General features: G+C 40.3%; 1 protein-coding gene across 3 annotated transcripts in view; it reads right to left on the minus strand.

Annotated features, from left to right (window-relative positions):
* The window catches only part of MTUS1 (microtubule associated scaffold protein 1), a 131383-nt gene that overhangs the window by 92946 nt on the left and 25468 nt on the right, over positions 1 to 12969 (minus strand). For all 3 annotated transcript variants that reach the window (XM_075026784.1, XM_075026823.1, XM_075026792.1), the window contains exon 2: positions 1303 to 3528. In XM_075026784.1, coding sequence (XP_074882885.1) covers positions 1303 to 3354 — 2052 coding nt within the window. In that variant the 5' untranslated portion in view covers positions 3355 to 3528. The remainder of the gene's footprint in view (positions 1 to 1302; positions 3529 to 12969) is intronic.

Here is a 12969-nt window from a genome sequence, read left to right on the forward strand (position 1 = left end):
GAAGCAGAATCCAAGCTCTGAAAGACTTTAAAACTAAAATAGACCATCCTTGCTTTCATGTTCATTTAGGTTTTCAAGTTAAATTATTTATCATAATAATGTTATGTACTAATTTCTTGTGTAATGTTTCAAAAATGAATAGCTGCTTCTGTTTTGCCTTAAGTAGCTTCCTCTGTATACTGAGCTTTACTGGAGTTTTTCTGGCCAATCAGTAAAGCCCAACAAAAATTCAGACAACGCCAGTTTTACCGGTAAGAGCTGCTGCCTCCATTTCACCAATTTAACATAAGCTACTGAACCCACAAGTGAACAACAAGAGGGACTCTATATAGCATCAAGACCCCATCTCTGTGTCCCTACCATGCCTCCTGAGTTCCTGGTCGGCCCAACCCCAAAGCTCTTCCCTCTTTTCCCCACCGTTCCTTTTCTTTTAACCTTCTTTCAGAGTGTTTGAAAGCAGCACATTTCTCCTGACAGGCAGCTGACTCATCTGAAAATATTTCCCAACCAACCAGCGCACGCATACCTCCCGGCCAGGAAGTTTGCACCTTCCAGCTGGCTGACTGCCCAAAACCAGGTATATGCCCTCCGCATGGGAAATATTTCCTGGCTGCTCTTAACTACTCTAATGAGTCCCGGTTCTACTTCAAATAAACAAACTCCCAAATTATTCAAAGCAGACAGTTAAATTAAGATGTTAAAAATAAAACGCTTGACCAACTTGTTCGTCTTTGAGTTTTGTGCAGTTTAATATTTTTGTTAATATATGCACAACATTTCTGTAAGTAAATTTTTAAAAGTGTAATTTAGTTCTAAAGCATGTTTTGAAAGAAAAGAAAATACTGAAAACAGCAATTTACCTCTAATGTCTATTTAAAGTTACAGCACCACTAGAATTATCTTGATAAAAGCACATATTAAAGCTATATTTAGAATAGCCTCACCAAGTTACGTTATGCAATTTTACCAGTTTGACTAAATTAGGACTTGTTTGCTTTTATTAGAAATCTTACCAACTGTATTGTCTTAAAAAGACTTTACAAAAAAAATTTTTATACCATGGAGTAAGATGAAGGCTGAAGATATTAAATCGCACTTGAGGCCAAGTGCAACCAGTCTGCAAAACAGTATTTCTTCACTCCCTTTATTAGGGAGAGACTTCACCTCAGAAATCAACACTACAGTTACATTTGTAGACACAAAATCCACTCCCTAATTTCCATTCAACACTTTGCAATGCAGAAGTCCCTTTTTCCAAATGTACAAAACATATAATTAAGTATGGAAAGAAGAAAAGCTTACCAGAGGAACAGAGTGCAGGTCAAATGTTTCATTTGCCACATCTTTTATCAAGGCTGCTTCCACAAGAATTCCCATGTTGCTGCTTTGCTCCTTTTCATCTCCAGTCAGGTAGATGTTTTGAGCACAGGGCTGCATTAAAGAGTTTGAACCTTCCATTTTCTCATTCAGCATCTCCTCTGAGTTCTCTACACACATTGGAAGCGCAGCAGAAACCAAGGAGCATGCCGAATGGGTAGAGCTTTCTTTGCCAACGTCTTCCGGATTCTGCTTTAATGCAGGTGTCTTTGAAGCCTTGTGGGAAGCGTTTCTGGGATGTGTTGTGGCATGTACGACTTGGCTAGTGAAGAGGTGTTTGTTAAGATGTAGCTTATGGGGCTTATGCACAGGCAATTCCACTTTAGTATCTTTAGCTAAATCCATTTTCTTTTTCAGCGCTTTTACAGAGGGGGACAACTGCCTTGGGGAAGCAACCAGTGAAGATGAGACAGCTGATAGTTGGGGAGACTGGGGCGACCGTTTTAATGCTGCACTGTCTCTTGACTGTAGCACAGGTCTAGAAATAACCTTTGGCTTAACATTTTTGAAATTAGGTTTGGGAAAACTAACAATCTCAGATTTCTTCGCTTTGGTTATTGTTGACACAATAGGAGACCTGCCCACTGGTTTTCCTGCAGTTTGACCTGAACTAGCTTTAAGCGAAGGCCTTTTATTATGTCCTCCTACAAACACATCTTTTGGTCTTGGTTTAGGAGACTTGCCTCCAAGTTCTGCCAAAGCTGAAACAGAAAAAGTTGTATTTTGTGATCGTTCTTTAGGGGTTGAAGTACATAGAACAGAATCGCTTTCATCAGCCATAGGACTGAAGACCACAAAAGTTGCTTCACATTTCAGGTCAGGCATAACAGTCCTCTTTAATTTTGGTACACTGCAAGATATGAAAGTGGTGTTGTGCATATCCTGAAGAGCAGCATTTCCAGAGATACTTTGTTCTTTGGTTAAGGGTTCACTGGCTTTCTTTGATACTTGTTCTCCATCCATTTTATCTACTGGGGGAAGGTGCACATTATTTACAGGACTATCCATGCATGTTTCAACATTGGAATTAGCAGTTTCATCATAGTCAGCGGCATCCTGCAAGGATTTCACTTGGTCACCTTCATTAATATTAATGCATAGTGATAATGTATCTCTCCTGTAAGGATCCATACATCCAGCAGCTAGTTTTACAGACTGTGCTTCTGTTTCCTGTGATTCTTTATCAGTCTTGTTACTGTTTTTTAGATAGTGTTCGACACCTGCAGAGGCAGGATGACATACTTCAAGTTCCGAATAGGCATCTGGACTTTCTGAAGCCACTATCGTAGTGGAGAAATTAGGTATTCTTTCTGAGCTGGTTCCATCAAATTTCTCTCTGGTACATAATTCAGAAGAGATTAGCATTTCCCTCAGATGCATGTCATCATTTTGATCAGTTCCCAGAGTTTCACCTATGACATTAGTAACATCCAATGTGCTCAGGTGGCAGCATGCCCTGTCATTTATCAGGGACTGTGTGTTCTGCTCTGAAGCAGGAAGAGGTAATACACATTTAGAGTCAGTCTGACTATAAGGCACTGATTGTTTGAAACTCTGATCTTGCATTTTTGCCATAGCAACGTTACCTTTCAGTACTTCTGTTGTTTCTTTCAAGTCACAGTTCAAAGCATATACACAAGTCTGTTCAGTCACAGAAGACTTGCATGGAGCATCTGCATCTCCCAACAGAGCTCCTGTGCAGTTGTATTTACCAGGTGCCTTCTGCAGATTAAGTGCTTCAACACACTGCTGTTTTAAAAAAGTACTTCTGAAGTCACTTTTCTTTTCAAGAATGGTATCATCTTCATGTTCAGTCACTATAGCTTGGTCAGTTGAATTACCATATATCTTGGTGGCACAATTCTTTGTGGAAGGTGTAGCTCTGTCACATGCGTAGTTATTTCTATTTTCATCCCTTATAAGTAAGGAAGACTTCAAGCCATTCTTTGCTTTGTCGTCTGACTTTTCAACATTCATTTTGAAGGCTAAATTTTAAACTGTTTTCATTTTATACTTTTTTAAAATCTCAGAGAATGCAGATTCTTCTGAACTTTGCAGAAAACAGCTTTTCCCTGGAATGTGTCAACTGTCCTGAAAGATATTTAAAAAGTAGTTTTTTGTTTTCATGTTTCCCAAAAGGATTCAAAAGTTCTGGAATTAAAAATAAATTAAAAACAATTAGCCAAAACAGGATTTTAAGACAGCAAGCATTCTTAAGCTATCAGTCTTTGAATCAAGTGCAGCCATTTTGACCAACTTCCTTAAGCAAATTAGGCTTTTACAATGATGCCATCCATGCATGCTTACCTTCACAAGCCATTTCCACCTCCCAGACTGCCAAGCAACTTTTGAACCCTTTGGTCAGCTGCAACCAAGTGTGACTTTAGGGTTTCATTCTCAGATACCTGGCTTGCTTGGCTTCCAGGCAAGCAAAGGAAAAACCCAAAAGATTTGGCTCAACAGGAAAAAGGTATCCGAGGGACAACATGATAGAATGAACCATCATTTTTCCCTCTTCCAATAGCAGGTACCCAACAAAAGGGCATGGTTCCTCACACAGTGTGTAGTGAAGCTATGAAGCTTCTTAACTGCACAGTGCTTGCAAGCCAAAAGCTTACACAGCCTTAAACACAAGCAGCTAAGAGCCATGTAAGAAAAATCTGTCCAAAACTGAATACCAAACTGACTCAAGAATCTCTCAGTCACAAGCCGCAAGCAGCTAGGAGAACTCTAGGGAAGAATCACTACACACTCATCCTGTTCTTATACTCTTCACTCAGCTTTTAGCCCTGGTTACTGCTGGAAACGGGACACAGCATTAGGTGGATCTTTAGTCTGACCATATCTGGTCACACCTCTGTTCTTATGTACAAGTTTGCATGAAGAGAGGAAATTGAGAGAGATCTAAGTTGTAATAATGATGAAATGCTACTGTATAAGCTCAGGTCTAGAACAGACACCAGAGCAGCAACATAGGAACAACCCCTAAGAATCCCAGTGAAGAAAAACTTCAGTGTTCATCCCTTGATGCACATAGCAAAGAGCATTAACAATGCCAGACAGAAGTTTTTCTCTGCACTGAAGGCCTCCTTCCTGCCTTTCAAGGAAGCAATGCACAGCAGAAGCAGCTCAAGATCTTCAAAGAGTTGTCTTAAAGACATCTGACCTGAAATAAAGAGAAGACCAGGAGGTTCATAATCAGCTCTGGGGTTACAGCAGTACACTACTCCAGTGCTGCTGGGGTAGCCAACAGATAGATGCATGAGACTCCTTCAGAGTCACTGGAGAGCAATTCCTTACACAGCAACAGCCTCCGTCTTCTATAAAGATGACACAAGATTAGCCAAGTGGGGAAACAATTGCAGCATCATCTCCAGCAGAGCAGAGCCGCATATCCTCACCCAAAACCCTACAGAAGCAGAAGAGGACGGAGAAACAACCAAAAAACTAGAGAAAAGGCATTGCAATGTATAAGGACAAGTTCCTAGCAAGCACTAAGACTGCACCCAGGTACCAAAACCACAAGGACATGAACGAGAAAACATCCAAACTGTCCAAAGCAGCTGGATGACCCCCATAGCACAACTCCATATGAAAGGCTCCTAGTACCAGAAATGAGACCAGACGTAGGAAGAACTTCAGGTTTATAAGATGTGGTTGCAGTGGGGGGGAGGATCTGGTGGGAAGAAGGGTCACTTTCAGAGCAATAAAGTCTAAATGGGAGGGACAGAGGTCACTGGATCGAACAAGGGAATCGGGCTGAAGATGCGTTCATTGACAAAGGTCAACTTCCCAACCAAAGAACAGGGAAATTGGACAGGTGTTGAACACCATCACACATCTGGAATGACAAATTCCACTCTCCAATCAAAGAACAGGAAGGAGGAGAACACTTGCCATCAAAAACAATGAGCAAACAGGTCAGTGGTGTTTAACTAAAATGCAGACACCAGAGCATGGTATCCTCAAGTGAGGATACTGATATAATGACAAATTTGAAATCTGGTGGGAAGAAAGCAGCAAGACATGAACATCAGGATTAAGTATATAGGGTGGACAGAAAAAATGTACACTAATGTGAGAATTACATTAAAGTCTGAAATTATTTGACTGTAAGTTAACCACAATGACTAGCAGAGTCCCTACAGACTAAAAATCCAGAGATAACAGAAAAACCAAATATTTGATCTCCACTATTGACCATCTCAACTAGGGTGACAATACTGGTTGCAATATACTGAGACAGGTCAAGGAGACTACAAGATCAGAAAACAACAACAACAACAACAACAACAACAACAACAACAACAACAACAACAACAACAACAACAACAACAACAACAACAACGGGAGACTTCTGCTATCTTGATGTTGATTAGGCACATTGAAGAATAATTCTCTGGTCATATTTTTGTACAGAAATCGATGACTGCTTTGGGAAACAAGTTTGCCATGAGAAGAGAACCAACTCTTGATTTGTTCTCTAATGAAGAAACTTAAATCCTCACAGAAACTACATAAACCATTTTGGAAACCACAGCAGGGGAAAGAAAACAAGCTCTTATCAGCAAATACTTTGGAAAGTGTAAAATAAAGCCAGCACACTAAGTAGTGACAGGTTAAGTTGCTAAAAGCAAGAATGCATAATTCAAAAAGCTGACATTTTTCCTTAACCCTTATTTTCATCAGCTGGAAACACAGCTTGAATAATTATGTTCAAAATAAATCCTTTTTAATGCCAATGAAAAGTATAAAGCTTTCCAGACAGCCTGTAGGGCCCGTAAACAGTTTTGAGTACAAAAGCAGCACTCAAATTAAGACCATTCTAGAACTGCAGGAATTTGCGTGCTCACTGTGGACCAGAGTGGCTTCTGGCCCACCACCTTGTCTTTACGTGGGACTTTAAGCATCTGACTCGCACTGAGGATAAAAAGACCACGGAACAAGGAAAGAACAAGCTACTGAGATCAGACAGCACCCTCCTCTGTTCCCCCCTTCCTCCCCCAAGATGAAATGGCTTCACTAGCTTAAAATCTCCTCTTTCCTTAAGCTGGTCTAGATCCTTTGCCTACATACTATTATTCAATCCCTACAGAAGCATGAACAATTTCAGTACCCTCATTTACATCTTCCATTAGGAAACCTAAGGCAGATTCAAGAGTTCTTCCAAAAAAGTCCTCCCTGAAGGCAGGGCAAGAACCTGTCCTGAATAATTTTCCATTCATTTAAGTCAATCACAGAATCAACTGCTGAAAAATATTTGCAAACTTTGCTTTCACTGTTGTTTTGACACATTAAAACTAGTTTCTACTTGTCTGGAGACTAGCCCATTACACAGCTTGCTTACCTAGTCATGCAACAAAAAGTTAAGATTCCATTTTGATCCAGCATTAGCTCAGATCCAACCAGCAGTCTTGCCTCTTTCAAGAGCTTTCTTACTACAGAAAACAGGGAACTTCAATATGCCAAGACTTCGCAAGACTGAGATCCCAAGAATTTAAAGAATGACATGCTAGCTTACAGTATGCATAGATAGTAATGCCAAAATTTGAAACAGCACAGGCAGCTAAGTAAACCTTGATCCAATTGATGCTGAAAAAGCTCCAAGAAAAATAAAAGTATTTTTGAGACTGAGTAGAGAAATGAGGAAGTGTGTTAAAGTTGCATATACGAATGTGCACAAGTACGTGTAGAAGTCTGCTCACGCAGTGCTCTGGACTTCCGCATAACCAAAGAATATACAGTAATAAACCACTGATTCAACTATTTTTAAAGCAAATTTCACTTTAGTAATCAATACTTTCACAAGCAACTAGACCAGCTTCAACCACAGCTTCATATCCACATTTAGAGTCCTAAAAGTGTCCTGCATAAAAAGTGAGGTATTCCTAAGGATTAACTATAGTATATAAAAATCTGTAACCTAGATGAACATTAGTCCTTAAAAAAATTGACATTCCATAACTCTGCAGGTACTAATACGTTTGTCAGGCTTATAAGAAAGCTTCCCGGCAATGAAAAATTCTTTAGCTTTAAGATCTGCCATAGGAGGCCAAATGAAAAATTAACTTCAGCCAGCATATCCTTCATAGTAGTGATCAGTAGCAGATGCACAGACACAACAGTTACCCTTCCCAAGAACATTCCTTCCCAAGAATACACTGTTCCTGGCAACTAATGACTTGGGGTATTCTAAACTAAATACTACGAATAAACTCGCTTGGAGTTTGTCTCGCATCAACAAGCATGATGCATGCCTGGCCTCCACAACACCCTACAGCACAGAGCAAAAAAGTTCAGTTGTTTTGTACCTTCGGTAAAGCTCAATTTGCCAAATATCAGTTGTATATTTCAAGTGCTTACACATTGCAAAAAAAGTCTTACTTATCAGAGCTCTAAGCTTTCCCCTTCCTCAAGAGATATAAGAGCTTGGAGTAACAGGAGTATCACTTTGAAAAAAAGGGAAAGGAGCTTGGCAAGCAGATTCCCCTAAAAGAAGATCAGCTGCCAGCAGCCCCAGATCCAGGAAAAACACACTACACTACACCACACAGAACTGGGCTCAGAGCAAGATCTTGTCACTTCTACTAACCTACAAGGCGGGTCTGGGGATGTTCTGTAAGAGGGCAGAGGGACAGTGACTCATTCAATACTGGGTAAATAGGAATCAAAACCATATCAATTACAATAAATAATTCAACCTACAAGTTTACAAATCACTACAAACATGCAAGTCAGTTTGTGTTAGTGTCACAACACAGACAGTAATAATTTACACTTTTCCTGGCACTCCACCTGGAACTTGGTTCTTTCACCCCCACCATCACACAGCATTTACTCAAACCCAGCTACGGGTTTGTGCAGCCTGTATGAAGGGGGGTGGGGAATAAATCTGAAAGGAGAGGGTGTATCCAGACATGCAGGAAGGCAGTCTAGAAGTGCTCTAATCAACTAAACATGCTTTGATACCAGACAAAATGCACCATCAGCATCTGTATTTCAGCAGAAAACCATATTACGTGGTCACAATTACCACAGTCACTGAAGTCAGAAGCCATTTAAGGCATTTCATATGTCAACACATTACACTTCAACCAGTTTACCTGACTGTGGTCTGTAATGCTCTAACGCTTTCCCCAAACTCACGGTCTCCAGTGATTCAGTCCTCAGAGCGTTGGTTCAATGGAAAGCTTCAACTGCTTTCAGACCCTTCTTTTCTCTGCCCATAGTCATTGCTTTTCTAAGATGGAGAATCCTTACCTATTTAATTGTTCATAAACTCTGGCCATCCTTGTTGGCCTGTCTTTAAGGATGTTAGGCTGTTTTCTCTGTCTTCAAGGTTAAACTATTATTTGTAAGCACACAATACACTCAGACATTCCAATGGATTTATACGGTGTCTTGATAACACAGTTTTTCTTCCTTTAATAATTGCCAACTTCTGATTTTTATTGTAAGGTAAGTTCCAGGAGAACTCTGTATTCAGAAGTGGAAGACTGGTCCAGTGACTTTTCTCAAAAGTAAATTAAGTCCATCTTTTACTTAGATAACCAAGATACTTGAAAACAGCACCTAGAAATGGCATTGAGTATTTTGCAGATTTGGAGGTGCAAGCCCCCAGACCAGGAAGTTCTGCAAATGCACATGCCTTTCCTCCACTCTGTTCTACATCAACTGACAAGATGAAACTCACAGAAGTAATAGAGATAAGCATACACAAGCCTGTGACAAATGCTGGCTATTAAGATGGCATAAGTAAGCAAGTGTACTTTATTGTTTGAGATTAACTGCATGATCAAACAAAACCAAAGCTACCTATTTGAATGCACAGATGAGAATACCAACAAGCCTCTCGCTTGGCTGTTCCAGCGCTCTCTAATGACTTAATCAGGCTCTCATTTGTAGCTTCATTAAGACAGCATTCATTGCTAAAACTGGCACAGACTACTCACAAGGTTTTCAAAGTATGGTGCAGTATACAACTGCATACACGGTCAATTATATACTTATTTATCATTCGTTTATCCATTGCCATCATACAGAAAGGCTGTGCATGGTTTTCCATGAGATCATTATTCAGTCTGTTACTCTTTAGTAACTTGTAAGAATGATGCTAAGTTATTACTTCCTGGTTAAATTAGTCATCAACTTTTCAGGAAGATGCTTTGGGGTGGGGTTTTTTTTGCTATTTTATCACAACTAAGTTGTTTAGCAGAAGCTTACGTCCTTGTACAAGGAAGGATAAACTTTCAGGTCAAAATGAGAGTAAGAAGCTGGAACTTGAAAAAAACAATAGCACATTTATTATGGCACTTCTAGGGATGGTCAAGGTTCAAGTCTTTCTTTTTTGAAAGACTTGATTGAATAGCTAAGCACAAACAAGACTTAGACTGTCAGAGCCCTATGTTCAACAGTCCTAATCAGTGTCAAGTTCTTTGACTACACAGGGGTTACAAATATTGCTCACCTTCCCTGTTTCCTGGAATTCAGCTAAACTGATTTTCTCCATTGCTACCATTTCATGGGTACATTTATACATTTTGGTATCTTCAAGTTACAAAACAGTGAGCCATGATTATTCACAGGAATTTTCCCTCTAAGACTGAAATATTATCAGGGTAGGAAGAAAGGTGGTAATAGATTACAAAGAACAAAAATGCTTTGTGAATTCATGCTAGGTCTGCCCAGCCACCTGCATACAGCAGATAAGTCATACTTTAAAGCTGAGCAAAAAAGAAAGCCCACAAGTTTCAAGATAGTTTTCAGATATCTAGCAGTTTTCCTAAGCCTTTCATCATACATTCTTTATTGTAATTTCTCATTATTTAAGGAAGTTTCAGCCATCAGCATCCTTGCTGCCCATGTTCCTTTCAACAAACTTCAAACATTCAAAGTAGAAGTTGGGCTGACCTGTTCTGAAGAACTGGTCGGTCCTCTCAGCAACCTTTCTGCTCTCCATTACATGTTTCTCCTCTTTTACAGAGTTGTCAATCTTTTCAACTTGCCCCACATTCCCCACTTGCTTCTCATCTAGCTGAAGTCAAATCTAGTACAGAAGCAAATACACAGGGAAGCAGTGCAGAATAGCCATTACACCTTGGATTCTCAAGACAAATTGGGGGGGGGGGGGGGAGGCAGGGGCTATTGTTGCTGTTGGTGGTTCTGGGGTTTTCTGGTTTGGTTTTTTTGGTTGGTTGGGGTTTTAAAATTTTGTTTTAAAAAACCCCTCTGAGTATTAGGTCTACAGGCGTTTAAGTGAAGACTTTTTATCTGCTGCTAATCTTCTCTTGACTGAGAAGTATAAAGCCTTCACAAAACAAGTACAAAAATGGCAGAAATACTCCACAGAAGCAGCCATGCTGCAAAGGTGGTGGCTAAAATGCCAGTCATAACCCTGGGTGGGGGGAAGAGTTCTTGTTTCCTAACAACGAGCCACAACTTAGTCATTCATTTGGCAAGTCAGAGCAGAGATGGCTTTAACCATTACCACTGAAATAACTCCTGCATTAAATATTTGCCTTTACAATCAAGTTTTAATGCCAAGCAAATATACCACAATGTGCTAGGCACAGACTGAGACTACTTAAGGTTATGTGCTGACTTGAAACTTATCATGTTTCTGAACTATTTTATGAAGCATCTGTGCCCCCAGACCTAGTGTGAGTGCTATATAAGTAGCTGACTTTATCAATATTCTGGCTATTAAGTACAGTGACTGCTACAATGGAATCAGATAGCTAAGGCCACAAAAAGACTCATCTGCTCCCGTGCGTTGCGTGTCCTTTCAGATCTTCACCTAAAACTGAGAAGTTGTTCAGCAGTTGGCTATATTTAACATCGTCATATAATATGAACTAGTTTACAGAGCATTTGGATTACTCTCAACATAACCTGTACTGAAGCAAGACACAGTAAGTACAGCAGTATTATTTAGCTCTAGTGGATTATTCTGTGTAACAAATCTATAACCTGATTAATTTACCTGAAAAAGCAGATCAACATGGTCTCTAATGACTGAAAAAGCAGCATCTTTGCCATGATATCATTTTGCAGTACAAATTGAAGAATTATACAAGATGCTTAGGCTATCTCACGTCAGAAGTTTAATCAGCTCACAGTTTTTGCAGACTCAAAGATGCTTGCTGTGCAGAAGTGGTCATTCATTCAGAAAAGACTATAGCCAGCCAAGAACAGTTTCCACTTACTCTACAAGAAATTCTACCACTCAGTTAGGACTGCACTTTTGCACAGCAACAGCATCACAGAAGAATTTAGTTCTGAAGATGCTGTACTTGCCAATTAAAGAACAGCTATTACTACACCTTTTCAAAAAATATGTTCAAGGCTACTGATATAGTGAACAAAATCTAATCAAACTGCAATAAACTGGTTATGGGAAATAGTATTTTGGTAGCCAAATAGGAAACAGCTCTAACCCAATGATTAGAAGTCATAAAGGTGCAGTGGTTGTTGAAGATATTCAGTGATGAATAGTAGTTTAAATCCTATCAATCCTAACAGTTTCACCAATATTTCACCTGTAGTGTTGCACAACTGGGATCTGGAGCAACTGGGCAATTCACGCCCATTGTTCCAAATGTTGTAGTCTCAGGAGAAAAAAAAAAACACGTTATTTTTATATTCAAAAAGTGTTATGTTCCCTACAAAGGGAACTTTCTCACGGTGAGATCAGTCCTGCTACAAAAGTTTGTTTTACTCTTTTTATATTTTTTGTTTGTTTGCCTTTCGGTCCCAGAAGACACAAGCCTCCGAATCCAAGAGGGACTAGCTCTGCAAAGCCAAACACAGCACTGCACCTCCGGAACAGACAAATGACAAGAAAGACGCTGTGACAGTGTTGCAGAGCTGTTCAGAGAAAATAGTTTGATTTGTGCAACACTATTAGGTAGCAGGCTGCAGCTGGTGCTCTCCAGAAAGCATGACCGCTTGACATGGCTGCCGACAGGCTGCCTGTGGCCCCGCGAGGGCCAAAATTCCACTGGGACCTGGTGCGTGAAGGACTGGAGAGAAGGGGGAGCTAGGCACACGTTGCTTAGAAGGCTGCCAGGGCAAGGCTATTAGTCTCACCCAGGTGATCTGGAAGGGATCCAGATATGCAGGCTGCTGCCTGGCTCCCTGCGGATCCCCCTCGGCTCTGGGGAAGGGGGATCCACTTGAGCCCGGAGCAGCAGCACTCCTGCGGAGGGTTCTGCATCTGCAGGGCAACAGCAGGACTCGAAGCCCTGGTACAGAAGTTGTCCTCTCAGTCCCTCTGAGACCCTGCAGGAATGCTTTAGTCTAGCAAAGAATTACAAATTTCTTCCTTAAGATTCAAATCCATTATTTTAATATTTTTCCTTGAATCGAGTTGCTTAAAGTTAGGCATCAAATCCAAATGCTGCCTATTATAGCCTACACTGTTTTACAGTATAGCCAAACCTCTACACCAAAGCCTTAATCAGAGAGCTGAAAAGTGTTTTAACTTCAAATGCAAGCCTCTCCAACAGTTCTCCCCATTCAACTATTTAGCTGACTTGATAGCTTCTCACAAGAGAAAAGCATATATACATCACCAGATCATTGCAGACACCC

The sequence above is a fragment of the Buteo buteo genome, chromosome 1 (assembly GCF_964188355.1).
Source record: "Buteo buteo chromosome 1, bButBut1.hap1.1, whole genome shotgun sequence".
NCBI classification, from domain to species: domain Eukaryota; kingdom Metazoa; phylum Chordata; class Aves; order Accipitriformes; family Accipitridae; genus Buteo; species Buteo buteo.